Source organism: Oncorhynchus masou, chromosome 12, assembly GCF_036934945.1.
Source record: "Oncorhynchus masou masou isolate Uvic2021 chromosome 12, UVic_Omas_1.1, whole genome shotgun sequence".
Taxonomy (NCBI): Eukaryota; Metazoa; Chordata; class Actinopteri; order Salmoniformes; family Salmonidae; genus Oncorhynchus; species Oncorhynchus masou.
Window position 1 is genome coordinate 54,237,199 of NC_088223.1, and position 26,657 is coordinate 54,263,855.

General features: G+C 42.7%; 4 protein-coding genes across 4 annotated transcripts in view; 3 read left to right on the forward strand and 1 right to left on the reverse strand.

Annotated features, from left to right (window-relative positions):
- The window catches only part of LOC135550436 (bcl2-associated agonist of cell death-like), a 339,230-nt gene that overhangs the window by 287,918 nt on the left and 24,655 nt on the right, over positions 1-26,657 (reverse strand). The window lies entirely within an intron of this gene.
- Positions 1,752-3,170, forward strand: LOC135549157 (small ribosomal subunit protein uS12m-like). The gene is made up of 3 exons (XM_064979200.1): positions 1,752-1,907; positions 2,017-2,067; positions 2,726-3,170. Exons 2-3 carry the CDS (start codon positions 2,019-2,021, stop codon positions 3,109-3,111), a joined length of 435 nt encoding a protein of 144 aa, XP_064835272.1. The 5' UTR covers positions 1,752-1,907; positions 2,017-2,018; the 3' UTR covers positions 3,112-3,170.
- On the forward strand, positions 3,541-19,226 carry LOC135550433 (chromosome-associated kinesin KIF4-like). Its single transcript, XM_064981224.1, has 30 exons — positions 3,541-3,811; positions 4,482-4,605; positions 5,219-5,333; positions 5,464-5,654; positions 5,898-5,996; positions 7,869-8,035; positions 8,261-8,355; positions 8,890-9,009; positions 9,639-9,814; positions 9,912-9,973; positions 11,860-11,992; positions 12,125-12,183; positions 12,283-12,388; positions 12,983-13,105; positions 13,317-13,490; positions 13,668-13,771; positions 13,998-14,142; positions 14,316-14,426; positions 14,549-14,632; positions 14,778-14,891; positions 15,118-15,273; positions 15,441-15,538; positions 16,230-16,359; positions 16,695-16,979; positions 17,176-17,253; positions 17,466-17,564; positions 17,720-17,893; positions 18,023-18,148; positions 18,264-18,383; positions 18,633-19,226. Exons 2-30 carry the CDS (start codon positions 4,483-4,485, stop codon positions 18,795-18,797), a joined length of 3,732 nt encoding a protein of 1,243 aa, XP_064837296.1. The 5' UTR covers positions 3,541-3,811; position 4,482; the 3' UTR covers positions 18,798-19,226.
- LOC135550434 (nuclear protein AMMECR1-like) overlaps positions 24,866-26,657 on the forward strand; it is a 39,461-nt gene continuing 37,669 nt past the window's right edge. The window contains exon 1 of the mRNA XM_064981225.1: positions 24,866-26,419. Within this exon, the coding sequence (XP_064837297.1) occupies positions 25,974-26,419 (446 nt within the window). The 5' untranslated portion in view covers positions 24,866-25,973. The remainder of the gene's footprint in view (positions 26,420-26,657) is intronic.

Here is a 26,657-nt window from a genome sequence, read left to right on the forward strand (position 1 = left end):
AATTAGACACTGTATTTCTGTAAATAACCCATCTGCCAGACTTTCCTCTCTCCACCATTCTCTGGTCTCTAATGTGTGATGAGAGTCAGGGACACTTCTGAGGTACGTTGTGACGCCTGTCACACAATCTTGACTATGGGGAACAATCAGCATCCCATACTGTGCAACAGGCTTGAATGTGCATGCATTTCACACACACACACACACACACACACACACACACACACACACAACACACAGACAGACAGAAATCAATATACTACCATGAACAGCCACATCATATTTAGCTTATGTTGATTGGACTAAATTGTTTTTGATATCTTTTAGTTGACACTGTATTAGACTAAGCATAGGTGATTAGATGATGTTGAAATGTTGCTGGTAGAGTGGAGACAGTGCCTGTTATCTTTGCGGCTTGCGGTAACTCTCTGTGGTTCTGAATCAATAGTGGTTTAGTAGTCTGAAAATGTAAACATTAACTTGCTTGACCATGCTGTAGGTCATATAACTGTTTGTTACATGCAATGTTTTGTGGACTTCACCGGACAGATGTTGCTCTCCGGTTTTGTGATGAAACAAAGCTGTGGTTGAATCTATTCTGCCACTGTGTCTTCTTATTGTCTCAGCCTTAGGCCTATATATCACGGTGTCAAGGCATATGAACTAACAGGATATAGAGCAAAATACAATTATCACAACACATACACTGACCAAAAGTACGTGGAAACCTGCTTGTCGAACATCTCATTCCAAAATCGTGGGCATTAACATGGAGAAGGGGCCCCCATTCCTGTTATAACAGCTTCCACTCTTCTGGGAAGGCAGATCCACCCTTTAATATATTAACTAGAATGATATTAAATGAACCTCATTCTCAAATACCATCCACCCTCCTGGCCCTTTGCACCCACTTGGTAGCACTGCTGAGTTCTATGAAAGAGGTTCATACTTCTAATGCTCTCTCATTCTATCCTTCCTGCCCTTCCATTCTTGTGAAAATTGAAGAGGGACGAAAATAGACTGAACCTAAATGAGAGAAAAACAGGAGAGCGATAAAAGGATAGGAAGACATACAAGAAGGACGGACTTGCATTTTTTTCCCTCCCACCCTCTCACTTGTTATCTCTACCTCTCCCTTCCCTCCCACTCATCCATTCAAGCCATTCACTTTTTCCTTTCATCTTCCCTCTTTCACACATCTGTGTTCTCTTGTTCATTCAGTCGTACCTCACTCATGGAAACCATCTCCTTATGAGTCATTTACCTCATACTCATCTATCCCCCTGTTCTCTCTCGCTTTGCATCCGCTTGCTACTTAATCTGCTCCACACAGAACCACATACATAGACATTCACACACAAACAACACCTCCCCTCTCTTTCTCGTAGATGGATGTGAAGAAATTATATCCACCTGGCAAAAAAACGTATACAATAGGCTACCTGTGGTGGTTCTCAACTGTTAGATTATTTTCTTCCTGTCAATTCTAAACATGGACAAAGAATGATATCAAATATAAGGAACTAGTGAGATGCCTGATCTGTCATCTTGGGTTTACCCTCCAGCTCCAGCACACCCCTATTTCAGGGATTCTAAAATATAGGATACCTTGGGGCTTGTTTAGAAAATGTTCGACATCAGATCCAAAATCAGTCTTATCCTCTGGCCAACTCATGTGCATGGTGTTTTTTTGTGTGTGTAACCGGCCAGTAGGTGGCAGTAGTGATCTTACAAAAATCTGCAACGGAAACCGTCGCACTCAATACGGAAGAAAATGTAAAGTACTTCCTGCGGTCATACGCGTGAGAGCAGTTACGCTTTCTTATTTTCCCTATTATAATTTGTTATATATATTTTAAAGACACACGTCGGTGGTTTGACCTTGGACAGGAACTGAAAATAAACAAGTACGGTTTGAAAATACTGTAGAGCATGGCTTTGGACTAAATGGTAGCTGCAAGGTTAACAATGTGACACAGACAGGTTCCCCTCAATCCTATAATGCCTATTTTGCAGGGATGGCGTCATTGGGGAGTCTGAGACCAATGTTGACATCACTAATGCAAGGTAACTTCATCATGCCTGCCTATTTTGCATACGCACTGAAACATGTATGCACGCACGACGAAGTTGCTTTGGATATATGCGTCAGTTTAATGGCACATAATACAATATAGTCATATTACACACGTTTGTTTTACTATCGTGGGGACCAGACGATTGATTCCCGTTCAAAGTCATATTTACCATAACCTCAAACTCTAAACCCTAAAATAACGTTTTTTTCTTGTGGGGACTGGTGAAATGCCCACACTTGTCTGAATCTGTCTTGTTTTACTATCCTTGTGAGGACTTCTGGTCCCCATAAGGATAGTGAAACCAAAAAGACACGCAAGCACAGAGGCTCGACATCCATGCTCTTGACTTCAGATCTGCAGAGGTGGGGAATCTTACCTTGTGAGGGCCAGTGTGTGGAAGCACAGTTGATTAGACTAAAACATATTTTTATTGAGGACCAGATTATAAACTTCTAAATTGAATTGTACTGCTTTGGCTGCAGCAAAATTATGCACACTCACTGCTCCTTTGCAATGAAGATTGACTATCCCTACTTCAGAATATCCTCAGCATCTTGTTTAGGCCCACACGAGCTGTTATGTTTACAGTTTACTCTCAACATTAGAAGTTGGAGCAGATCTCTTACTCACTCTTTGTACCCTACTAGTGTCTCAGTCTGTCCCCCAATGGTCCGGACCTGTCCTCTCCAGAACTATGGCTACTCTGAATCAGATGCATCGCCGGGGGAAGCCGTCCCCCCCTCCCCCGAGCGTCAGTGCCATGTTCGGCCGCCCCCAGCTGAAGGCAGTGATCCTGAAGACAATGATCCGGAAACCCAAGAAGCCAAACTCGGCCAACCGTAAATGTGCCAGAGTCCGCCTGAGTAACGGCAAGGAGGCAGTGGTCTTCATCCCCGGGGAGGGACACAACCTCCAAGAGCACAACGTAGTGCTGGTGCAGGGGGGCAGGACACAGGACCTGCCAGGAGTCAAGCTGACTGTGGTCAGGGGAAAATATGACTGCGCTCATGTTGTGAAGAAGAAAAATAACTGAGAGGGATAGGGAATGTTTTTCTGTTGTATATGTATAATAAATGTCTTAGTTCAAACTTGGCTTGGACCCAGTGATTGATCTCTTGTGATTTATCCCATGTTTCATTAATTCCCTATTCACCTTTGCCTAGTTAAATAAAGGTTAAATAAATAATAAATTGCGGACTTCAGCAATAGACCCCTATGCTATATCCAGAGATGAGCACATTGAGCAGAATCACTGAGCAAATCTCTTTTTAACCTTTATTTAACGAGATGGTCTACCCCTTGGCCAGACCAACCCCTAACCCGGATGACGCTGGGTCGATTTATGAAATAAATACCTGCAGTTTTAACCGTTTAGATTCATAGCATATGTCAGACTTTTATTTTGAAACATGAAACAGGCACATGACAACAGCAGACGCGTGTTGGTGGAGGCGGAGCTGAATATTTGAAAGTGGCGGGCAAGACGAGTTCCACCGACTGAAGTTCTTTTGACGGAAAAAAAACGTTCAGTCAACTACATTTATTACGACAACTGATGCGTGGTTACATGTGGGTCTTATTCTAGCCTCTGAAAAAAATATATAGTTTTAAGAAACATTTAATAACTAACGTTCGTGGTGACTAGTTACCAAGCTAGAGGTAAACTCATTTTAGGGAACGTTAGCTAGCTCATTGCAGGGGTCAAGACCAACGTCTTGCCAGCCCCAAAAAAGGTAAGTGACCGTCCTTAGATAAGTTACTAAACGTGTTTGGCATGGCAGTGTAGTGGTATGATCAACGATGGTTCAGCTATCGGCAAGATGGCTAGCTAGTTAAGTAACCAAATACAATCAAGCTACATGCTGGCTAGAAATCACCGTCCGGTACTATCAGCAAAGATGGTGGATAAATTTAAGAGTTCACTCACACGCCGTTTACCATTGAACACAAATAGTAAGTTCCGGTCTACTTAACGGGGTGTGTCGGTCTACCAGCGAGGGTGTGTCTCTTCCTGTTTTGTCTGATATCAGGTGTTTTTTTAAATTAATTACAGTGAGACAAAAGTAGCTTTCAGAAAATGCAATTTTCCGATCTGCACCGTTTCAAGATTTCATTTTGCTTCAAATGTTTTATTTAACTAGGCAAGTCCATTAAGAACAAATTCTTATTTACAATTACGGCCTAGGAACAGTGGGTTTCCTTGTTCGGGGGTAGAAAGACGATTTTTTTTACCTTGTCAGCTATGGGATTTGATCTAGAAACCTTTTGGTTACTGATCCAATGCTCTAACCACTAGCCTACCTGACGCCCCTAATGACAAAATTGCTTTGATATTTGATATTGGCCACACTGTCCGTTACATAATAATTTTATGCTTTTGTCACCTATTACCTGATTTCGCAGCATGACAAAGGAGGATGATAAGTCCATCCCCGTGCGGGTTGCCCTGCGGTGTCGACCTTTGGTTACTAAAGAAATCAACGAGGGTTGCCAGACCTGTCTCACCTTCGTGCCAGGGGATCCACAGGTCAACAATCGATTCTACAAGACATAACACAGCACTTGGCATTGCTTCGTCCCACAACGAGACATTGTTTACAGATTGCTTGTTGCGGAACTTCCATAGCCTGGCGTTGTTAATCAACCTAAACTATTTGGTTTCACCAAAATAATGTTTCCCGTTGAGACATTTTCCAATATCTCTAGAAACAATACTTACGATTTGTCTGGTTGAATGTGTCCTTCACTGTCAAATAAGTGCTCAAAACACATTTTTATCCAGGGTCTTCCATTTTCAGCCTGTAGAAGTAGAGCTTATACGTGGTAGTTTACTCTCGCGTGACAATGGCAGCCCACAGGCAGAAAATGGAACACCCTGGATAAAAAGGTGTTTTAAACACTTATGTGATAACAAAAGACACATTCAACCCGAAAAAAGTAAGTATTGTTCCTACATATTTGGATATGCTTCTGTTTACGGGAAATGTATTTTGGTGAAACCAAGTAGTTTAGGTGTGGTTGATCGAGGACGCCAGGCTATGGAAGCTTATGCAACTAGCCATCTGCAACACTTAGCCTGATGATGTATGGATTCAATTCCATAAGGACAATTGTTGTCTTATAATTCTTCTCTCTTGCAGGTGATTGTTGGCATTGAAAAGGCGTTCACGTACGATTATGTTTTTGATCCTTCAACTGAACAAGAGGAAGTCTTCAACAGTGCTGTTTCACCGTTGTTGTGCGGTCTTTTCAAAGGTACAAGGGGGGAAAAGATGTTTACTTTCACACAGGATTGCCTATAGAACCAGTACTGGTTCTATGGGTATGGGAAAAATGGAATAGAGTCAATAAGCTGTATGTGTAATGTTTTTACTCTTCTTTTCAGGCTATCATGCTACTGTGCTTGCGTATGGTCAGACGGGTTCGGGGAAGACCTTTTCTATGGGAGGAACCTATACATCGGCCCAAGAGAATGAGCCCACTGTCGGAGTCATCCCCAGGGTGGTCAGAATGATCTTCCAGGAAAGGGAGAAGCATACGGATTGTGAATTCTCTCTGGCAGTGTCTTACCTGGAGGTGTGTGGGAACCTCTGCATTATTCATCATGATTGTCACAACACAATGCATGTTTTTGCTGTGATTTAATGGATAAAACATTAATTGTTACCGGTACATTCCTCTTCTCAGAAACTCAAAACAGGGAGTCGTGATGCTTAAAAAGACAGGATTCGGATTATTGAAGAAATACATTTCTTTGTGTCTGGAAGTATCCTGGCCATGTTTTTCTGTAACGTTTTGACATAATTTTGTGTGTCATAGATATACAATGAAGACATCCTGGACTTGCTCTGTCCATCGGTATCCAAAGATAAACCATCAACAATCAACATTCGGGAGGACCCCAAGGAAGGCATAAAGGTGTGTGTCTTTTACAGTTGAAAATGTTGCTAAATATGTCTGAAACGAGTCAAATGTACTTGTTTGGGGGAATGTACTAGAGGTCGACCGTTTGATTTTTCAACGGCGATTTCCACCAGTTTAATGTCCATTGCTCGTGTTTCTTGGCCCAAGCAAGCCTCTTCTTCTTATTGGTGTCCTTTTAGTAGGGGTTTCTTTGCAGCAATTCGACCATGAATGCCTGATTCGCACAGTCTCCTCTGAACAGTTGATGTTGAGATGTGTTTGTTACTTGAACTCTGTGAAGCATTTATTTGTGCTGCAATCTGAGGTGCCGTTAACTCTGAACTGGCAGCAGAGGTAATTCTGGATCTTCCTTTCCTGTAGCGGTCCTCACGAGAGCCAGTTTCATTATAGCGCTTGATGGTTTTGCGACTGCACTTGAAGAAACTTTCGAAGATCTTAATTTTACGAATTGACTGACCTTCATGACTTAGGGCTAGGCATCCCACTAGCGGGGACAACTTCTGGGTGCTGAATTCTAATAAATAATCATAAAAATGATTGATATTAAACATTTAGGTACATATGTGTCTTTTATTGGTTGAACACTTAAGTTACTGCACTGTCCGATTTACTTTAGCTATTACAGTGAAAACATGCCATGTGATTGTTTGAGGACGACGCCCCACATTAAAATATTTTTCCACCGGCACAGGTTTCATAAATTCACAAATAGCGATTAAATATTCACTTTTTGAAAATCTTCCTCTGATTTGTCATCCAAAGGGTCCCAGCTATAACATGTAAGGTTGTTTTGTTAGATAAAATCCTTCTTTATATCCCAAAAAGTCAGTTTAGTTGGCGCCATCGATTTGAGTAATCCATCTCTTCCAACATGCAGAGAAAGGAATCTGAAAATATACCCATAAACTAAGTTTTAACAAGTTAAAATATGTTTCTATTTATTCCTTAGATACCCTAAAATATAATCAAACTATAATATTTCTTATGGAAAGAAGTATGTTCAATAGGAAACTGATTTTTAACAGGTGCGTCCTGTCTTCATGGCACGGGCAAACACCAATTTCCCTTTACTAAAACTGATATTTCTTATTTGTAGTTACAAGCCTGAAACCTTGAACATAGACTGCTGACACCCTGTGGAACCCATAGGAATTGCATCCAGGGAGCAAATTTTCAATATGACCTTATTACTTGCCATTCTAAGAGGATGGTTTCTCTTTGTATTTTCTCCTACCATATCTATTGTGTTGCATTCTCCTACATTATTTAAAAATTTTACAAACTTAAAAGTGTTTTATTTCCAATGGTACCAATTATTTGCATATCCTGGCTTCAGGGCTTGAGCAACAGGCAGTTTTACTTCGGGCAAGTCATTCGGACGGAAATAGAGAAAAAAGGGTTAAATGATAGGCTGTAATTTCTCTGTGCTTATTTGAGCTGTTCTTACCATAATATGGACTTGGTCTTTTACCAAATAGGGCTATCTTCTGTATACCCCCCCCCCTACCTTGTCACAACACAACTGATTGGCTCAAATGCATTAAGAAGGAAAGACATTCCACAATTTCACTTTTAACAAGGCACACCTGTTAATTGAAATTCATTCCAGGTGACTACCTCATGAAGCTGGTTGAGAGAATCCCAAAAGTGTGCAAAATCTGTCATCAAAGGGTGGCTAAGGATCTCATATATTTTGATTTAACGCTATTGCTTACTACATGATCCCATAGGTGTTATAATCATAGTTTGATGTCTTCACTATTTTTCTACAATGTAGAAAGTAGTAAAAAATAAAAACCCTCGAATGAGTAGGTTTGTCCAAACTTTTGGCTGTACTGTATGTTTAACCCATTCTCCCTATCTTAGATCGTGGGCCTGACTGAGAGGGAGGTGTTCTCTGCCAATGAGATGGTGGGCTGCTTGGAGCTGGGGAACTCAGCCCGTACAGTAGGCTCCACTGCCATGAATGCTGCCTCGTCTCGCTCCCATGCCATCTTCACCATCACCCTGGAGCAGCGCAGAGGGGCAGACAAGTCAGTCTTCTCTCTGGCTTTCTCCCATAGATCTCTCACTTTCTAATTTTCATCCCAAGGAAACGTTGCAGTCCATGAATGTATCCGACACGCAAAGCGCTGCATTAACATTTTCTTATATGCAAATCTCTGTTGATATAGTTAATTCAACTAATTTGTTTTAAGTGTGTTGTAAGTTGATTTGTTCTCATTTCTTCTGTTCTGTTTCTAAATGTGTGTTTGTAGATCTGACAATGTGGTGTCAAAGCTACACTTGGTGGATTTGGCTGGCTCTGAGAGACAAAAGAAAACCAAAGCTGAGGGTGATCGTCTGAAGGAAGGTGAGTCAACTACCAGAAGCTAACACTTTGGAAAACAGCAGTAAGCTGTGTGCTTTGAAGCCAATTATTGCTTGATTGGAAAATGTGGTCAGCGGCTTCATATGGAGGGTGGGATGCAATTGCGGAGCCTCCGGAGGCATGCGGAGACCAAATCAAGCTCTGAACTGCATCACCGTGGGCCTCAAATTTTGTAACAATGTGGATGGCTCCGTATAGCTCCACATTGACAAGATTGGTTGACAGTAGGTGTGGGGTGGTACATCCTGTATAAACACAAACTCACTTCCTTGACTTCCTTCACTATCTCTGCTCCGTTAAGCGCAAGAAGTATGAAAGCAGAGGCTGCATCACAGTAAATACTGTACGGCCATTTCAGATGTTGGATTGACAAAGCTTTGCCTTTTCAATATTGTTACGGCCCATTATTAGCACAATCTACATGTTTTAAATGACAGTCCCAGTTCTAATTCATTTTGTTGTTTGTTTGGTATCAGAACCTTATTTGACTCTCTGCTGTCTTCCTGTCTGCTCAAGGCATCAGCATCAACCGAGGCCTGCTCTCCCTGGGCAACGTGATCAGTGCTCTGGGTGACGAGAGCAAGAAAGGCACCTTTGTCCCCTACAGAGACTCCAAACTAACCCGCCTGCTGCAGGGTGAGAGTTCGATGGGTTCACCGGGATGTGGTAGTTGAGCAGTCTAAATCCGGGCATTCCCGCCCATCTATGTTCTTCCTGGGTCTAGTGGTATCAATTCAGGATTTGCTTTTAAGCACAATGAACATAATAAAGATGTGTTACAAGGCCTTGTGGTAGTCGGATGACTGAGAACAGTCGAGATGCATACGTTGTAAACCCTAAAGCAGAGGTAGGCAATTAGATTCAACCACCGGCTGATTCTTGTTGGCGCGGATGTTCGATGGGCCGGAACATAATTTGTACAATGCAAATTGACCCAAAAGGGGAATGTGTTTTCTAATACAATCATTTTATACCTTGATTACATTGAGACACGATCACATGTTTTTTTGTTGTCGTGTGGGAATACTTGGGAACAGATTGTCGAAATTAAAATAATTTTAGCTGAATTCTGGTAATTTTATTCTTTAAAAAAAAAAAATATATATATCTCCTCAACTACTGTTGCCGACTCCTGCCCTAAGGCATTCAACGCAACACAAAGACATATTCATCAAAAACCTGAATGTTTCTTAGATTTAGAGACTGAATAGCACTCCATGTTTAAAAGTGTGCATTGAAGAATCAATTCCTGCTTTCTCCAACAGATTCTTTGGGAGGTAACAGCCACACCTTGATGATAGCGTGTGTCAGCCCTGCAGACTCCAACATTGAGGAGACCATCAACACGTTGCGTTACGCTGACAGAGCCCGCAAGATCAAAAACAAGCCTGTGGTCAACGTGGACCCTCGAGCTGCTGAAATGAAACGTCTGAAGCAGCAGGTAGGCAGTGACCACTGACCACCGTGCTAAGTGACCCTACATTTACACGATTCAAGTGTCCATTGTTTTGATGGAATATTTCCTCTTTTGGACACAGGTCCAGGAGCTACAGGTGATGCTTCTGCATGCACGTGGTGGTGTGGCACCAGTGCTTTCTGGGTAATTACTACTAAATCATTTCCCCAACTGACATACATTTGAAGTCTGTAGTTTACATACACTTAGCTTAGAGTCATTAAAATTAGTTTTTCAACCACTCCACAAATGTTTTGTTGGTTTGGACATCTACTTTGTGCATGACACAAGTAGTTTTTCCAACAATTGATTACAGACAGATTATTTCACTTATAATTCACTGTATCACAATTCCAATGGGTCAGAAGTGTACATGCACTAAGTTGACTGTGCCTTTAAACAGCTTGGAAAATTCCAGAAAATTATGTCATGGCTTTAGAAGCTAAAAATTTTAAAATGTCTGATTGACTCAAATTATGTCAATTAGCCTATTGGAGGTGAACCTGTGGATGTATTTCAAGGCCTACCAAGCCTGGTTCATCCTTGGGAGCAATTTCCAAATGCCTGAAGGTACCACGTTCATCTGTACAAACAATAGTACGCAAGTATAAACACCATGGGACCACGCAGCCGTCATACCTCTCAGAAAGGAGGCGCGTTCTGTCTCTTAGAGATTAACGTACTTTGGTGCGAACCAAAGTGCAAACCAATCTCAGAACAACAGCAAAGGACCTTGTGAAGATGAGGGAGGAAACAGGTACATAAGTATCTATATCCACAGTAAAACAAGTCCAATATCGACATAGCCTGAAAGGCAGCTCAGCAAGGAAGAAGCCACTGCTCCAAAACAGCCATAAAAAAGTCAGTCTACGGTTTGCAACTGCACGTGGGGACAAAGATCGTACTTTTTGGAGAAATGTACTATGGTCTGATGAAACTAAAATAGAACTGTTTGGCCATAATGACCATTGTTATGTTTGGAGGAAAAAGGTGGAGGCTTGCAAGCTGAAAAACACAAACCCAACGGTGAAGCACGGGGGTGGCAGATCATGTTGTGGGGGGGCTTTGCTGCAGGAGGGACTGATGCACTTCACAAAATAGATGGCATCATGAGGAAGGAAGATTATGTGGATATAATGAAGCAACATCTCAGGACATCAGTCAGGAAGTTAAAGCTTGGTCGCAAATGGGTCTTCCAAATGGACAATGACCCCAAGCATACTTCCAAAGTTGTGGCAAAAAGGACAACAAAGCCAAGGTATTAGAGTGGCCATCACAAAGCCCTGACCTCAATCCTATAGAAAATGTGTGGGCAGAACTGAAAAAGCGTGTGCGAGCAAAGAGGCCTACAAACCTGACTCGGTTACACCAGCTCTGTCAGGAGGAATGGGCCAACATTCACCCAACTTATTGTGGGAAGCTTGTGGAAGGCTACCTGAAACATTTGACCCAAGTTAAACAATTTAAAGGCAATGCTACCAAATACTAATTGAGTGTATGTAAACTTCTGACCCAGTGGGAATGTGATGAAAGAAATAAAAGCTGAAATAAATCATTATCTTCTATTATTCTGACATTTCACATTCTTAAAATAAAGTGGGAATCCTAACTGACCTAAGACAGGGACTTTTTACTAGGATTAACTATCAGGAATTGTGAAGAACTGAGTTTAAATGTATTTGGCTAAGGTGTATGTAAACTTCCGACTACAACTGTATGTCCTTAGTTCTCTATCAGTCTATTCAGCCAAAGAGTCTTTAAACCTTTGCCTGGCAGAATGAACATCCACTGGTCCTTGCTATCTGGGATCCTTGGGAGATATCTACCCCATTTGATAGTGAATTTTAAAATGGTTAAGGTTAGATGAGGGGTATGTTTAGGTTTAGGGTAAGGATGTCTCAAGGGTCTGGAATAGCACTAAACTAACTTCGATTCTGGGAGCTTAAAAAGGGTAATTTCCTTGTTAAAAAATAAATAAAATACTTCCAAAAAGTATCTCACTGACTCCTTCCATCCCTTCTCTGAAAAAGGACTGAGCCAGCAGAGAACGTGTCGAAGATCCTGGAGAGGACCCGTGCCCTGCAGGTTGAGAACAACAAACTGAGCCGTGCTCTGAGTGAGGCAGCAGGCCAGACCGCCCTGATGTTTGAGAGGATCATCATGGTAAGGATCTGAACTGGGTCTGTCTTGTCACAGGCCATACCAACGTCACACAGCAACGCTGACTCACCGTTTATAATAGTTGGAGATATTACCATGATCTTCACGTGCCATACTTTGTCACACTGCACGCAGACCGAGCAAGCAAATGAAAAACTGCAAAGCAAACTGCAAGAGTTGAAACAGCATGCAGCGTAAGTCTGAACTCTTATGTGTTTCGCCCATTGTCTTCATTGTCCTTATAAGTCATTGGCACAAGAATTATGTGTTAAAACTTAATGCTTTTCTTTTAGGTGTAAAGTGGACCTGCAGAGGGTGATGGAGACTCTGGAAGACCAGGAGCTGAAGGAGAATGTGGAAGTGATCCAGAATCTGCAGCACGTCATCCTGCAGCTCCAGGTACTGCCGGACGAGGGAGCTCTCATAAACCACAAGGCTGGATCTACTGCTGCGTGACTGACTGCATTCAGTCCCTTTTTATATGTTTAGCAGGCAAAGCACATTAGACAATTGTCTGCAGTCCATTGTAGCTAAGCTGTTGCTGTTCAATGCCATTACTTTATATGCTATGAAAGTGACGCAGACTTTTCCAGGAAGTGGCCTGGTAGATTTTCTTTTATTTTGTAGGCTTTTTGAATGGTCTTCAGGGCAAAAATGTCATAAAAGACATCTGGCAGAAGTAAATTCCCCACAAACACGGATATTATTTTTCACAAATGTTTTGACTTAATCGTCAAGCTCATTCCAAATATCAGGAGACTGACCCCAGAAGTATGACATAAGGTAATGGTACTTTCACAGTGTATTGATCATGCTAATCATAAAGATAATGGACACTTGATTTATTTTCCATTCAATTACACACATTGCATGTGTAACACCATCCATTTGATGGCTGGATATTTTAGTTCCCTACACCATATTTCAGTCCATTAATAAGAAGCTGCTTTGTATCGTGTCTGGGTAATAATGTCTGTGCTCTTGTCCCTCCAGGATGAGAGTGCTGGCCTTGCTGCCACCATTGAGGCGTTGGCTGCAGACTGTGGGGCTGAAGGAGATGACAGCCCTCATGTGTCTGGCAGCTGCAACGAAATCCCAACTGATGGTTCACCTTCTGTAAGTTTCTGGTCGTCTAATGCAGAATCCTGTCTGTGCTACAGATCTGCTTCTGCAAGGCTGTTGTGTCCTGAAGACATCCAGACGTGTTTTGGGGTTGTTGCATTTTGTCTTTTTTGAATTGTTGTACATGGTGTTTGTGGGTTTTGTACAAAACGGGTGTGTTTTTGTTATCATAGAAGCATACATCCTCTTCCCCCACCCTACACAGCCTGCTGTTGACAAAGACTCTACAGAGGGCTTCACTACCCAGCATGCCTTGCGCCAGGCCCAAATGTCCAAAGAGCTGATTGAGCTCAACAACATTCTGGCTCTAAAGGAGGAGTTTGTCCGGAAGATGTGTCAGAACGACAGCCACCTGGAACCTATGCAGACTGAACACCAGGTAGGGCTGGAGATGAGACTGGAAAGAAAATATGGGTTGGCTGTAATGGAGGTTGAGAGGGCTGCCACAGGTGAGGCAGCACCAGCACAGCACTTTGATTCTTATCCACTGGGAATGTTTTTGACTGTCTGCTTCAAACTCAACTGATGGAGCTCCTCATTGACTGTTCCCCTTCAGAATAACATCAAGAGTCTGCAGACATCAGTGGGCTCTCTGCAGAAGGAGAAGGAAGACCTCATCCAGGTTCTCCACTCTGCCAAGAAGGACGTTAATCAGGCTAAGTAAGGCAGCTGGGCTCATTGGTGGGGTTCAAACGATGATATTACAGCATCTTTATGTTCAGGCTGCATATTGAATTGATATGATAGTTGTCTGTTGTGGGAGTCTCATAAGAGCCAAGAGCTTGGTGTGTATTCACAACTGTATGTTTAGTATAAACATTCCTCTGCATTTACAATGGAGTCATCAGTAATTTCCCTGTCTCTATTCCCTCCATCTGTCCACCAGGCTGAGCGAGCAGCGTAGGAAGCGTCTGCAGGAGCTGGAGGGTCAGATTACAGACATGAAGAAGAAGCTCCAGGAGCAGTCCAAGCTCCTCAAGCTCAAAGAGTCCTCTGTCCGCAGCGTGGCCAAGCTCAACCATGAGATCCAGGTATGACCGGGTGCTTGCCAGTGGCTGACCTAATCAGCAGGATTTCAGGACAATGAGAGGTTTTCAGTCGACAGTCATCGGAATCTAAAAAACTTGAATTCGGGCCTTGCGATGGCAATCCAAGACGGGGTTGTTGATGGCGTCTCTTGTTTGTCTGCTCTCTTTCCCTGTAGGCTATGAAGAGTCAGCGTGTACAGCTGATGAGGCAGATGAAGGAGGACTCTGAGAAGTTCAGAGTGTGGAAGAATAAGAAGGACAAGGAGGTGCTTCAGCTCAAGGAGAAGGTGTGTGTGTGTGTGTCCATAATCCATACATAAAACACACTGTTCACTATATTCATTTCCATGTGGTTACGATTGATTGTTGATTAAAAAAAATAAAATATAAAAATTCTTACCCCTCTCAGGACCGTAAACGTCAGTTTCAGATGGTGAAGCTTGAGAGTGACTTCCAGAAGCAGGCTAATGTCCTGCGTCGTAAAACTGAGGAGGTGAGGCCTGGGTCTTGTGCACGGTTCTTCTGTTTTCGTCTGCAGACCTAATCGACCAGGAGAAAGCGTTTTGTGTCAATTCTTCAGTGGTTGTTAGCTGGAAGTGCAGAGAGATAATTCAAATTCTGCCGGTGTTCACCTTCAGGCTGCAGCAGCCAATAAGCGTCTGAAGGATGCCCTGCAGAAGAGGAGTGAGGTGGCCGAGAAACGAAAGGACGTCCATTACAGAGGGCTGGAGGGAGCAGCCGGGAGAGTGAAGGTCTAGTCACCTTTGTTTGATTCTGTGTGCGTCGGTGTAAACTGTTTTGTGTGAGGGGTCCTGGTTTTCAAGAAAGGAAACGATTACCATAATGTGTTAAATGAATCTGCGTTGTGTTGTCTGAGTGGTTGTGTGGTTTCAATGAGTGCTGTGACTGTATATGCATGTATCAATGACCGAGTGAGTAATGTATGCTGTGACCTGAATCTGACGTGTGTGTGAGCAGACCTGGCTCCTGAACGAAGTGGAGGTGCTGGTGAGCACAGGGGAGGCGCGGCGCCACCTGCAGGACCTGCTGGAGGACAGGAAGATCCTGGCAGAGGAGATCTCCCAGCTCAAACAGCAGATGGAGGCAGGGGAGCGGCCCGCTGCCAAAGTCAGGGTGAGTGAAGTTGCTCTCCTAAAGAGATCAATGAGAATCTGAGCTTTTGCTAAATGAGGATTCAGTGGAATTTTCACCGCTAGGCTACATGAGGAAATGATTCCTCTGTTTCTCTACAGAAGTTAAACTGTTGTTATTGTGCGTTCTCTCTCCCAACACTTTCACAGCGTCGGACCCTCATCATCTCCGAGCTGGAGAGCCAGGGAGAGCTGGAGGCATCTCTCAGTAAACAGGTGGACAACCTGGAGACTGAGATAAACCTCAGGTGAGTCTGACTAGTACAGACCTTACCCATTACCTTCCACGGCTGAGGGATTCCTTCAGTTCCACTCACATTGACCTCCCCTTACTGCTAATGCATTTGTGTTTTTCATAGACAAGGGTACCCAGATCATTTGTCTTTTAGTTGCATTGCTAAGCATTTTTTGCACTCATTGGATATTCCTGGCCCTTTTCTCCTTTGCTTGCCTGGAGAAATGTTGTCATAGTAAGGCATTGCTCCAAAGCTTTTCACACCTTCCAAAGCCTATGCCTTCCCATCTGTTCATTGTTAGTTCCTGTTGATAGGATATTGTGACTGCTGCCAGAAGCAAGTCCTTAAGAACTCGGTTCATTTAATGAGGACAGAAGAGTAATGATATGTGATCAAGTATTTACATTTGGTCAAGTGAATCACATCCATGTGCATTTATAGATACACATTCACATCAATCAAATGTATTTATAAAGCCCTTTTTACATCAGCGGATGTCAAAGTGCTATACAGAAACCCAGCCTAAAACCCCAAACAGCAAACAATGCAGATGTAGAAGCACGGTGGCTAGGAAAAACTCCCATGAAAGTCAGAAACCTAGAGAGGAACCAGGCTCTGAGGAGTGGCCAGTCCTCTTCTGGCTGTGCCGGATGGAGATTATAACAGTACATGGCCACGTGCTGTTCCATGGATTTCCTCCTAGGAGTGCCCAGATAGCTGACCTACAACAGAAGGTCCTGGATGCAGACAATGAGGGGCGCTTGAAGCAACGCTGGGACAACATCACTACTATATTGGAGGCCAAGTGTGCCCTCAAGGTCCTCATGTCAGAGGTGAGACACATTCGCATATCGTTGAACTGCATGCTTTTTAGTCTCACAAATCAAATTCGAAATGTCTTGAAAAGCATGTTATTCTCTGCCTATTAGCCTACCTTGTAAGCGGCAGGGTAGCCTAGTGGTTTGAGCGTTGTACTAGTAACCGGAAGGTTGCAAGTTCAAACCCCCGAGCTGACAAGGTACAAATCTGTCGTTCTGCCCCTGAACATGCAGTTAACCCACTGTTCCTAGGCCGTCATTGAAAATAAGAATTTGTTCTTAACGGACTTGCCTGGTTAAATAAAGGTCAAATAAAATTCTGACCACCAAAAATGTTACCGCCTCCACAGTTGGTGTCTGCCAAAACGGCCAGTTCTAAGCTAGAGAGTGACCTGAAGCAGGAGAAGGGCAACATGCTGGACCTGCAGAAGACTATGTGTGATGAGAGGAAAGTGATGTCCACCATGGAAATGGAGAACCAGCACCACCTGGTGGAGCTGGAGCAGATGCACCAGGAGAAGGTCCTGTACCTCCTGGGTCAGCTGCAGAGTAAAGAGAGACCGTCTGTGGCGAAAAAGCAGGAGGAGGAGCCTTCCAAACGGGAGAGGGAGCTTCTGCAGCGCCTCAAGTTCCAGGTCTGTCACACTGCTCACTGACATGTTATAGGAATGGTCATTACAGTCAGTAAGGTCACATGCACTTGTTTCTACTATTAATCCTAATTGTCCATGTTGGTTGACTGCACTCAAAGATCAGCTCAGGGTGTTGAGGTTGAAGCCAAAACTGAATAATGGTTCTAACCCCCTCCAAATATAATACTCGTCTCTACAGGAGGATGAGATTGAAAAGATGCAGAAATTGAATGAGCAAAACCAGAGGCTGTTGGATGACAATGAACAATACAAAAAGGTAATTATACACAGTTGGGAATATACAAGGACAATATAACACTCAAAGCTATATACAAGAACAATGGTCTATAGGTAACATTATTATTTTAATTTGTAAATGGGTTTTCTCACACCCATTGCTCTAAAAGGACAGGTTATAACAATTTGAAACATTAAGGTCTACTATTTGTTGAAACTGTCCATGTCAAGCAACGTTTGTTCTGTTCTCAGAAACTAACACTGCTCCAGTTGGCCAGTGGGAAAAAGATGAACGTCCTGCCAGCATCCACTCAGTCCCCAGGCGACTCCTTTGAGTACATCCCGCCAAAGGTAGGCCACTGACATCCTTCCTTACCACTGTCTGTTTCATATCCAACTGTTAGAGGAAAGATTACCCCTATATGAGTCTAGGGGAAGCTGACCCTGACCTAAGCAGTGCTGGGAGGTTGCACCATCTAACTGGTGGTGTTCTTTACCTCCTGCAGCCTAAAGGTCACCGTTTCACTACAACCAAGGCTCCCCTGAATATGGCCATCGACATTGAGGAGCTGGAGTCTGTTTCCGAGTCCGAGGAGGAGGAGGATGAGTGGTGCCCTGAGAAGAATGAGAGAGGCCGTAACAGAAAGAACTCCAACGTCAAGAAACCCAAGTCAACAGGGGTGAGAACTTTACTAAATTAAAAGTCTTTATTAAATGATTTTGTGAGACGGGCAACACTGTCGGTTTAGAGATGGTCAGATCACTATTATCCTGCATTTGCAGTGTTAAAAGTTCGCATTTTTGTTAAGTGTGCCTGTAAGGGTCGCTGTGGCAACAAGCTGTGCCGGTGCCGTAAGGGAAAGATGACCTGTGGGGAAAACTGCCAATGTGACCATGAGAAGTGTCGTAACATCGGCAACCAGAGGTCCAGTACAGTAAGTTCAAAAATACCCTATGTTGTATTCTACATAGGCTCCCTACATTGAATAGAATGTATCATTGTTTGTGCATATATTTTTCAGAATCATTTCCCTCTCTTCCTAAAAACAGGACTCTAGCGAAGTCACAGATGATGGGTCCAAAGATTTGGTTTCTATTCTTCAAGACCCCACAGCCATTAGCTCTGGGGATACCACGTTCTTTAAACCACCCTGTGCCACTCCCACCAAGGTAGGCTGCTCTATACCATCAACAATGGGCTCAATGGTTGTAACATCATACCCTCAACACACTCTCTTCCAGAAGGGTACTGTTTAAGGGTCAAGGTGCCTTGGGTAGTGTTATGGTTGAGTTGGTAATGAATCTGGTGTGGTGATATTATTTTACACTGAGCTGCACCTAAAGTGGGTATTGGGTATTTCAGATAATGTCCTTATTTAAAGTGCTGAAAATAGATTTTTCCTTGCTTTATTCTTATAGCTTGTGAGGAAGACTGTTTCTGCTGAAGAGGAGGAGGAGGAAGAAGAAGATGATGATGATGACGAGAGGAACACAGCCAGCTTCTTGAAGAAGAAGAAACGAGCCCTTACTAGCTTCCAGAACAGCTTTTTCTCTGGATGTACGCCCATCAGGGAAGAGTCCTGAGGTGGGCAAAGGAAGCTAGTATAGACAAATCACGCAAGAACTTAGCCCCTGCTATAGGATAGTCCTTTCATCTGTTTTTGTCAGTGTTTTGTCATTCATTTTTTTTTCAATGTCTTAAATGTCCACTCCTACGTTCCTTGTAATAAAGTGTAGCAATTGATTCTAAATTAGACATCACTCTTATCTGTTTTGAATCTGAGGGCATTGGAAAATTCACTTACTCTGAACTGACTTGCATGTCTTAATTATGAGGGCTGAAATGCACTAACAAGCTGATTTTATTTCGATGTTGATCATACAAGGGAATTATTTTGTCACTTGAAATGTAAATGTTTAATAGGTTGTATGTAATGGATTTTCTATCAATAGAAATTGATCATTTTTTTAACTCATTTTTATTGTTATCCATAATAAATGAATAATTCATGATTATTTGTCCTATAGTTAATAAATCTCATTCTTTAATCAGTTGTCTAACAAAAAAAACATCTGTCCAATCCAATTATCACCCTTTCAGTATGAAGGATTCTGGATCAGCGTTGTAATATTGTCATTAGCGTTCCCATTTGAAGACTATTGCAGTGTTTTCACTCAGCTCCCAACCTTTTAATGCCATAGTCAACATGACATCTACTCTGAACTGCTGCCATTTTAAGACTAAGTCAAAGCAATGTGGTTTTATAGAGGGGCAGCTTTGGTCCAAATTCAAAATGGCGTCTGAGAGCACTTTAAAAACCAAATACCTTACGCTGAAATAGATAACGGCCCAGGGTGATTTGGATGATCGAGGTCTGGAAACATTTTAAAGCAACAACAAAAATAACTGTGCCCTGGTTATACACAGCCCAAATACTCTTACATTTTATTTGGCTGTATTTTGCGTTTAGTTTCTTTCTTGTCATCCAATATTGCAAATGTGTTATTTGACTGTTTATGCCTACCTAGTCATATGTTCTATCTGATAGGTGACCGAAGGCAATTTATATTGAGGTTTGTGTTGCATCTGTACATGGCTCTTGGTTGAGCGAATGAGGGAGAGGTGATTTTATTATGCAGTCAGTGTTTGCAAAAAATTCAAACGAGTTCTAAGTTCAGGTGTGATTACTTCCCTGACCTGAATATATAAATGGCGATGAGGCTGTGCAGCCAGTCAACCATTGGATTTATCTGGAAATTGCAGGAAGGCATTCCTCTGAAGGTAGCCAATAGTGCAAACTGCTGAGGCACATAATTAAGCATCAGACGGTGTACTTGGAATACTATTGGTTGGTAGTGTCCATCTAACTGCCAAGCATGCTTGAATTGTAATCTAAATATTTTCATACATGCTATTTTATCCTGTTTTGTATACACATCAGTATTAATGGAGCTCAATTGAAGTATGGAGATAGTTGTCACACTGATAAGTCTGAATTGGTTGACAGGGTGCCTCTGAGGCTGCGTTTACACAGGCAGCCCAAATTCAGATCTTTTTCCAGTAATTGGTCTACACCAATCAGATTAGCTGTTTTCCCATAATGGGGCAGCATGTGTAAATGCTGCCAGAGCTTGCCAGATATGGAAATGTTGTAGCCTACATGTTGAGTAAAACGCTTTAATTTAGTCGGGTATGTGGGGGGGGGGGATTAGAATCTAATGACCCGACTGTCCGGGTCTCTATTGTTATTGAGGACCGTGCCCCTCTGCCTTTGAAGAGATTAGAAGTATGACTCATATCTGTGGGGGCATATGCCTAATGGGGGAAATTAGTTGCAAATTAAGAGTACCTGGAGGCCTGTTGCTCACATTTCCTAGACATAATCTAGTCAGCTAACATTTCTTGCTGCCCTGTCTTACCCTTTTAATTTTAGTAATGTTCACCATTACAACCATATTTGAGCCTGTTACATAGATCACAAGTGCATATTTTAATGTTATTGGAAGTAATTTCTATAATCAACAGCTTACTTTATCTACACTTGTACAAGTATAATGTATGACAAGTAATGCAGAACAAATAGTTTACTATCAGGTAATCATCTTTCCAATTTGAGGACAACACATGAAATCTGAATGCTATCTGGCACATTCACAATCTGGTGTTTGTCAAACTACCTTTGTGCAGCTGTCTAACTGTTAAAAGATGCCTCAGGCAGGCACCAGAGAATCACATGTACCTTCCTGGAATGTGGAGAATGCTGCCTTTTCAACTGCATGCAAGAGACCGACAATGCCTACAGGAGAATAATTTTAACAGTTTTAATACCTAAAAATGTTGAACCTATGTCTCCTGGGACAATCATTGTTTTTTGTGATGACATGCGTCACATTAAATCAATATCTGAGAGATGGACAATTTTGGCCACCCTCTAAATCGGTGGTATTCAAAGTCTGGGTCACCAAATTAATTTATATATGGGGGAAAATTTGTTTTGAATGCAGCCTAGTACTGTTGCAATTCACCTATCTTCCACATAGGGAAGAAATTCTAGGTGTAGTACAGATTATTTTATGGGACAATATAAGGTGCTTTCGGAAAATATTCAGACCCCTTGACCTTTTCCATATTTTGTTACGTTACAGCCTTATTCTAAATTTTTTATATTTTTTAATCCTCAAATCGACAATACCCCATAATGTCAAAGCAAAAACAGGTTATTAGAAAAGTTTGCAAATGTATTAAAAATAACATACTATATTTACTTAAGTATTCAGACCCTTTGACTCGAAATTGAGCTCAGGTGTATCCTGTTTCCATTGAACATCCTTGAGATGTTGCTACAACTTGATTGGAGTCCACCTGTGGTAAATTAAATTGACTGGACATGATTTGGAAAGGAGCACACCTGTCTATATAAGGACCCACAGTTGACAGTGCATGTCAGCAAAAACCAAGCCTTAAGGTCGAAGGAATTGTCCGTAGATCTCCAAGACAGGACTTTGGGGGAAGGGTACAAAAAAAATGTGTATGCAGCATTGAAGGTCCTCAAGAACAGTGGCCTCTATCATTCTTAAAAGGAAGAAGTTTGGAACCACCAAAATTTCCTAGAGCTGGCCGCCCGTCCAAAATGAGCAATTGGGGAAGAAGGACCTTAGTCAGGTTAGTGACCAAGATCCCGATGGTTACTCTGACAGAGCTCCAGAGTTCCTCTTTGGAGATGGTTGTCCTTCTGGAAGGTTCTCCCATCTCTGCAGCACTTCACCAATCAGGCCTTTATGGTAGAGTTACCAGACCGAAGCCACTCTTCAGTAAAAGACACATGTCAGCCCGCTTGGTGTTTGCCAAAAGGCACCTAAAGATTCTACCACCATGACAAACAAGATTCTCTGGTCTGATGAAACCAAGATTAAACTATTTGGCCTGAATGCCAAGCGTCCCATCTGGAGGAAACCTTGCACGGTAAAGCATGGTGGTGGCATCATGCTGTGGGGATGTTTTTCAGTGGCAGGATCGAGGGAAAGATGAACGAAGCAAAGTACAGAGAGATCCTTGATGAAAACCTGCTCAGGACGTCAGAATGGGGCGAGGGTTAACCTTCCAAATGTGTATATACAGTTGAAGTTGGAAGTTTACATACACCTTAGAAATACATTTAAATTCAGGTTTTCACAATTCCTGACATTTAATCAAAGTAAAAATCCCTTGTTTTAGGTCAGTTAGGCTCATCACTTTATTTTCAGAATGTGAAATGTCAGAATAATAGTAGAGAATTATTTCAGCTTTCATTTATTTCATCACATTCCCAGTGGGTCAGATGTTTACACACTCAATTAGTACTTGGTAGCATTGCCTTTTAAGTTGTTTAACTTGGGTCAAATGTTTCGGGTAGCCTTCCACTAGCCTCCCATAATAAGTTGGGTGAGTTTTGGCCCATCCTCCTGACAGCTAGTGTAACTGAGTGGGGTTTGTAGGCCTCCTTGCTCGCACACGCTTTTAGTTCTGCCCACAACTTTTCTATGGGATTGAGGTTTTGTAGGGCTTTGTGATGGCCACTCCAATACCTTGACTTTGTTGTCCTTAAGCCATTTTGCAACAACTTTAGAAGTATGCTTGGGGTCATTGTCCATTTGCGACCAAGCTTTAACTTCCTGACTGATGTCTTGAGATGTTGCTTCAATATATCCATGTAATTTTCCTCATGATGCCATTTATTTTGAAGTGCACCAGTCCCCCCTGCAGCAAAGCACCCCCCACAACGCTACCACCCCGTGCTTCACGTTTGGGATGGTGTTCTTCGGCTTGCAAGCCTCCCCCTTTTTCGATGTTCTTTGGGTGGTGGACCATTCTTGATACAGACAGGAAACTGTCGGGTGTGAAAAACCCAGCAGTGTTGCAGTACTTCACACAAACCGGTGTGCCTAACCCGTTCAAAGGCACTTCAATATTTTGTCTTGCCCATTCACATTCTGAATGAAACACACACAATCCATGTCTCAATTGTATCAAGGCTTAAAATCCTTCTTTAACCTGTATCCTCCCCTTCATCACCACTGATTGAAGTAGATTTAAAAATTACATCAATAAGGGATCATAGCTTTCACATGGATTCACCTGGTCAGTCTGTCATGGAATGATATGTTTTGTAAACTCAGTGTATACTTCATTGAGTACAATTCTACTCCAATCATCTTGCTAATTTATCACTTGTGCATGTAGAAACATTTCATTGGGCTATCACCCTGTCATATCAGGATTCTAACCTGACTACAGATGAGACAAACTTCCAAAAATACCATTAACTTCTCAATCAATGATTTGTTCTGTGACCAGGGGGTGGCCAGCTCATTGTAGCAAGTATAGTTTGCTGCTCTCGCAAATAACCATTTGCAATATACAGTAGTTCAAATGAAGATGGGCAGTACGGTGCAAAATAATTGGGGGCTTCAAGCTGATGTTAATTAATTCAGCCTAGCAGTTTAGAGGGCACTGCATGTGTTCTCTCCAAACCTGCTGCGTCTTTATCTGCTGAGCACTGAGAAACCTCACTGTCATCCTCCATTTTAAGGACTGAGTCAAGCAGCAAGCCATCTGCAGTGATGTATACCAACACTTTTAGGGCAAGCATGTCTGACTTTGATATCACTCTCACTATGATAGAAGGGGTCTTGGGTGTTGTGATCTTACTGTTGTCATCTGTTGGGTAAATTATAAGGACACTTTCCCAATATAAAGCTGATCCATCCCTGTCCCGCAGACTCTCGTTCGTAACAACAACAACACGACTGACGGGCTAGAACTCATTAGATAACTAGTTCACACCTGCTGCTGTGCTGCAACCCCAACAACTGGCAGAGCCGAAAGTATGATTTTTGGCACAACTGTAACGCTTTATAGCCTAAAACCAGGCAGGTATGTCTATGTACCACCTTACGTTACACCAAGTATCACGCTGTACCTGCCTATAACACCAATGTAATAAAGAGGCACTCTGACATTTTGGTTGGTTACTTGAACAGCATGGAGGGGACCAAGCAATATTTGGAGTAGCCTACATTGGTATTTTGATGTTGGTCATTTTTCACTTCGATACAAAGTGACTTTCGTAGCAGGTTAGGATATAATTTTCGCTAAACCTAACCTTTTCCTAACCTTAACCTCAGTCTACTATCCAACTTGCCATGTTAATTATTCTAACCTGCTGCGTAAGTTCTCCGAACCCTCTACTATAAAAAGACACTTCGATATCGAAGTGGCATGAAAAGTGTTTCCCATTTTGATATGGTTTTGTGAGAGCAATCGAATCCATTTTCCAAGTCTGCTATTCCAAAATCCCTGGCGTGGCAAGTCGATTCTGGAGTAGCAGAGACATTAACTGCAGCTGATGTGACTTCATGGCAGGCAAGAAGGGCTGACAGCACATTATCCGACTACAACGAAATGTATTTAAAGGGATGCATGTTTTCTTTCTCTTAGAGAAGATGGATACAAATTGTCTAAAGAAGCATAAATTGTAAAATATATATCCTTACGCGGTTGAAGCCGAGCTGTTTAGAAGCTGAGGTGGATAGCGCACGCAGCAATTTTCTTTGCGTAATTCGCAGCAAGAATTCAGATTTGACAGACAGGAGATACTGTGAGACTATACGCATTATGCGTAGGAAACCATTTCAAAACATTTCCTGGATCTTATTTCGGCGTTGAGAATACGAAATATATTTATTACTAACCCGTGTTCTATCGCTGTGAATATCAATGACGACAGATGATCACATCCCCCCCCCCTGAACATCACAGAGGCTATCAGGCTAATGGTAGCCGCTGTGAAGAGCGAGAGTAACCAAACCCCGAGGATTTCAGAGTTGGAATAGAATGCTGCTCTATCAAAATGTATTACATTCAGCGGATGAAAAGGTCCAAAACAAATCTACAGCTAACTTTCAGCGCTGATATGACGCTGGGGTTTAAATACGATTTTTGAAACTGGCCGAGAACTGACACAAAATACAGGTGCAAACTGATCAGCTGGTTTGTTGAAATGACTTGGTCAGCGCTGACGCTGTCTGATGATGGATCAAACTACATAGCCAAATGCCATTTTACTTTGCGTCGACTTGACGTTTGGAGCTGCAACACATTGGGTCAGTTGTCTAGCAAGAAGTTCGGATGAAAGTAAACATCTGGTGCAATGTTAAGCTACATGGTGCGAAGCGTAATGTACTATTCGTGCTAAAGCGTATGGGTCCTGCGTACTCAAGCTCCCGACTCCCACACAAAAAGGATTCTCTGTGCTGCTCGGGGTGCAGTGCAGTCAGTAGCTGTCACAGCTCCACATCTGGCTACTGGCTGTCTAGTTAACTAGCTAATTAGCTAGCTAACTGTATCAAAGTCTGTGGTCTCTCTGTTGGGTAGCTAGTGAATTAGTTCCTGTATCATTCGAGAGAAAGATTGCTTTGTGAAATCACTTCGGTGGTTATCGTGTTCCGAAGAAGAGGCCTGTATTTTGGACAATATCTGAGATCAATCGAAACATTTGAAGTGGTCCAGTGCTGTCTTCTAAAAGAAAACACTTAAGGATTTTGCGTAAGGCACGTATTTTTTTAAAGGCAGAGTTAGGGTGACATTGCGGTCTCTTTATATCGAATATAACGTCGCCCGACAAAAAAGGGAAAGTGGGGCATTGTCCATCGTACGTATTAACGCAGTGGGATTTTTACGTCTGGTCCGCGTTTCCACCCACCCCTCCCGCGTTGACGGTGATGGGTCGGAAGCGGTGTGTCGGTGCAGATTGTTCCAAGATGGCGGCTGGGTGCTGCGGGGTGAAGAAGCAGAAGCTGTCGGGATCCCCCGGGTCGGGGGGTCCTGGCGGGGTGGGGGCGGGTAACGGGGTGGTAGGGACCGGACATTGTGGCTCGGACCTGGGGATTGGTTCCTCCTCGACTGTGGTGGCAGGGAACATGAATCGAGTGAACGGCCTGGGGGGTTCTGGGGGTAGTAGTAGTAGCACCAACGCATTGTCCCCAGCCCCAGGAGGCTACAACTCAACTGGCATCTCCCCGAATCTTAGCCCGGGATGTGGTTCGGGAAGTGGAGGCAGGAAGATGGTTGTTTCAGCGGAGATGTGCTGCTTCTGTTTCGACGTGCTTTATTGCCACCTGTATGGATACCAACCTCCCCGAACACCCAGGTTTACAAACGATCCCTAGTAAGTTCTATTATTATGTTGTTAGCCAGCTAGCTTGGTAGTTAACTACCGGTGCTATTGTGAACATTATCATCGACTGTCTAGTCTAAGGTAGCTAGTAGTGTATCTAATGTTCTTAGCTAGCCAGCCAGTTACATCCGATAACGAAACAATTACAATGTGGCAGTTTAATAACACAGTCTGTTTTTTGAATTATGCAACGTTGAGAAGTTAATATATTGCTGCTGCTACTTGGATA

Bases quoted from the DNA above. Each gene is read 5' to 3' on its own strand.
- LOC135549157 (XM_064979200.1), top strand. From the start codon at position 2,019: ATGGCGTCATTGGGGAGTCTGAGACCAATGTTGACATCACTAATGCAA. The intron at 2,068-2,725 runs GTAACTTCATCA...GTACCCTACTAG, and splicing joins GTTGACATCACTAATGCAAG to TGTCTCAGTCTGTCCCCCAA.
- LOC135550433 (XM_064981224.1), top strand. From the start codon at position 4,483: ATGACAAAGGAGGATGATAAGTCCATCCCCGTGCGGGTTGCCCTGCGG. The intron at 15,539-16,229 runs GTGAGTCTGACT...ATTTCCTCCTAG, and splicing joins GAGACTGAGATAAACCTCAG to GAGTGCCCAGATAGCTGACC. The intron at 18,384-18,632 runs GTAGGCTGCTCT...TTATTCTTATAG, and splicing joins CCTGTGCCACTCCCACCAAG to CTTGTGAGGAAGACTGTTTC.